Source organism: Nicrophorus vespilloides, unplaced genomic scaffold, assembly GCF_001412225.1.
Source record: "Nicrophorus vespilloides isolate i.1.1-1 unplaced genomic scaffold, Nicve_v1.0, whole genome shotgun sequence".
NCBI lineage: Eukaryota > Metazoa > Arthropoda > Insecta > Coleoptera > Silphidae > Nicrophorus > Nicrophorus vespilloides.
This window is the reverse complement of record NW_017097357.1, coordinates 254-3,451: the sequence shown is the minus strand read 5'-3', so window position 1 is coordinate 3,451 and position 3,198 is coordinate 254. Positions and strand designations below refer to the sequence as shown.

Below are 3,198 nucleotides of genomic sequence, written 5' to 3'. Positions count from 1 at the left end.
GATTCCCCTCCTTAGCTTACGGAATATTATATTAGTTTTCGCTAAATTTACATAAAACCATCCTGCATAACCACGACATTTTATACAATCGTTTCTCAACCATTTTCATGTAGAGTTGAATGTTTCCGCGATAATATTATAAGAATTAAACATTAGAATGTGATTTCATTTTGTGTGTAAAAACCGTATGAAAGAAAATAAACAAAATGAATGGCAAAAATCTTTATTATTTTACAAATATGTCAATAAAAGTAAACGTAAATACATATAAAACCTGCTTTACTAATCTCCTTTCCTTACAAATATGTATCCGTTTGTACATGTTTTCTGTTCGTCTTTGCACGTTTTTGCTGCAAATGATAAAAGCCCGATATATCATTTGCACATCATCCCGAACTATCAGAAATTTCTATGATTTCATCAATCGTTTGTTCACGAAACAATTCCCTCAAATCCATCATATATAAAAATTTATTAGAGAAGCAACCGCCTTTATCCGCCACAGCTTGCAGTTTATTACGTAAAACATTCGGATCCAAATCCCTCGAACCGGACGTTTCCTCGTCCATCGGAATGTGCTGAAGATTACTGCGACTTATGAATCGCGAAAACCAATCTTTGCCTGATTCGAACATCTCTTCAGGATCATCGTAACTCAAATGCGCGCTTTGATTCTTGACCAGATAAAACAATTCCCTGGCCTTCTCCAGTATTAACTTCTTGGTTAAAGGCTTCTTCATCGCATTTTCGGCGTAAATCCAAATCACGAGTATAAATTCCATTTTCATCATGGTCATGGATAAAGAAGGTCCATTAAACCCTTTGCATTTCTTTCTGTCGCGATAACGGATAGATTTCAGCACGTTCGGAATCAAACCGTACGCTTTCGCTATTTCCACGGGCTTCTCACCGTCATCGAATCTTCGCATAATCTCTAATTTCGTTTGTAAGGAAAGTAAAGCTTCGTTCCTTTGGACTGAACTAATCGATACCACATCCTTATCGCTCATTATTGTAGACTAAAAACCACGTACACATTTAAATACAACACATATAAATCGTTTTCTTTTAACAAAAATATACTTACTTTATCTCTCAAAAAAACATTTAACAACACATAAATACAAATCTTAATAACATAAAATATCAATCACTAACAACATAATAAAACTAGAGGACTACATTCAAACAAGATTCCCGATGTACTGACTGAAAGAAAACGATGCAAAATTCGATTTTTTACGATTTAAAATAAAAAGTTCTCAATCAATTCTTTTGCAATGAATCTTCAATAAAGCAAAAACTAATTCAATACGAAACGAATTCTAAGAATAATAATTTTCGATATTTAATTATATCATTACAATAAGTAATTACTTAACGAATTAATTTGATCAAAGAGGTCAACAAAACGATAACTTTAAACCTGTTTGAAATATCTATTAAATGTAATTAATACAAAGCGATTTGTAATTGCCCACAATAACATTTAGTTTGCTGAATTTGATGGTAAATTTAATTATCTTTGAATGCATTAATTGACAAAGTCAATTCTAATTGAATCAAAAATGATTTTATTTAAAGTATTTAATTATTTACTAGTTTAGTTAAAATTAGACATAATTATTTTACTTACATTTTTAGAAATAATAAATTATTTCAATATCTTTTATAAATGATTTCAATGCATAATTTTTAATATAATAATGAAAAATAATGATTTTCAGAATAATCTGCTTAAATATGATAAAAAATCTGTAAATTCTGTTTCTGTAAAATATAATAAATATTCAAAATTTAACGATATTTTTAATGATTTTTTTTTCAATAAAGCGAAATGATAAAACAGTAGTAAATCGCCTCTCGATAATCTCTTATAAAACATATATAAAAAAAAAAAGTTACACGTTCTATAGATCAATCAGGAGATTTGTTGACGAAGGTTACGAAATTATAAGAACATTAATAATCCTCGTGTATTCTCAGTCAATCGTGAGCCACGCTATAAACTGATTTGATATTAATCTCGGAACGGATAATTCGAGAACGCTCGACTAATTTGGCAACTGGATTGTAAGCAGATCTTCGATTCCGAACATATTTACCAATTAATCAGTTTATTTTATGTGCAAATCTATTTTAATCCTCGCGTAAATCGTAGATTGAAAACTTATAGAATAATCTTTAGATGTTTGATAGCAAAAGTTGAGTCGAGGAATCGAAAATGAAATAGATTCCGTCCATAATTAATCATTGAGTAGTAGGTAGGTAGGTAGGTAGGATGGAAGTCCAAGAAGTTTCGTAATGGAATTATCTCCAAGTTGGGATCATGTAAAGCGATTACGTGAAATGGATTCATCTTCGATTTATTCTCTTAAAGGAGTAATCCTTCAAGTGGAAACGTCATGCAGATAAGGATTCAATCGGAAAGGTCTTCCATAAACGTCCAACGTCTGCTAGTTTAGATCCTAAAAAAAAATAAAAATAAAAAACTGAATCAATACTAAAGTAACAAAGTGGTTTAACCGTACGAGTTGATCTATGCGAGCAACGAATTTTATGTCTGTTAATGGAACGAATTCTAACAACAATTTGTTAAATTATTATGTAAATTTGCGCATAATGCAATGATAATATTAACAACAACAACAATATAGAATGGATTCGAGTTAATTTAGTGATTCCTGTTGTAATCCCCACTAAATCCTCTCTCTCTCTCTTTCCGTCAATCCTATTGTTATATAAACTGCATCCATCTCTCTTTCTCTCGTGCACACTCTAAACATGAATAAATAACGTGTCATCATTGCCGACTGCTCCTTTTCCCACTGACCGAAACTTTTACCGGCGAATGCATAATTAATTAATATATCCTCGTTAGATGCCTATAAACCAGTGGTTTCCAAATTTGATGTTACTACGTCTCCCTCAAAAGTATGTAAACATTTGGCGTCACCCCAACCCCCTCCATTTCATAAAAGGAATTTTTCAACTTTGAACGCGTATTACAGCAATATGGATAAGAGCACAGGAATGTATCTATAGTTTCTGGATTCCCCAAACATTCAGCTTTCATATGCATCTTTTGGATTCATTCTATCTATTATAGTTATCGAGTAAATCAATGAAATGTAAAAACACTGCTTTTTCGAGCATTAAACTTTGAACGCGTATTACAGCAATATGGATAATGTATCT

At 31.3% G+C, this 3,198-nt stretch overlaps 1 protein-coding gene across 1 annotated transcript; it reads right to left on the bottom strand.

Annotated features, from left to right (window-relative positions):
• Positions 1-207: 207 nt before the first annotated feature.
• On the bottom strand, positions 208-1,121 carry LOC108559897. Its single transcript, XM_017917273.1, has 2 exons — positions 1,088-1,121; positions 208-1,019 (listed from the first exon to the last, which is right to left on the bottom strand). Exon 2 carries the CDS (start codon positions 1,008-1,010, stop codon positions 387-389), a length of 624 nt encoding a protein of 207 aa, XP_017772762.1. The 5' UTR covers positions 1,011-1,019; positions 1,088-1,121; the 3' UTR covers positions 208-386.
• Positions 1,122-3,198: the final 2,077 nt, after the last annotated feature.

Coding starts and splice junctions, on each gene's coding strand:
- LOC108559897 (XM_017917273.1), bottom strand. CDS start 1,010: ATGAGCGATAAGGATGTGGTATCGATTAGTTCAGTCCAAAGGAACGAA.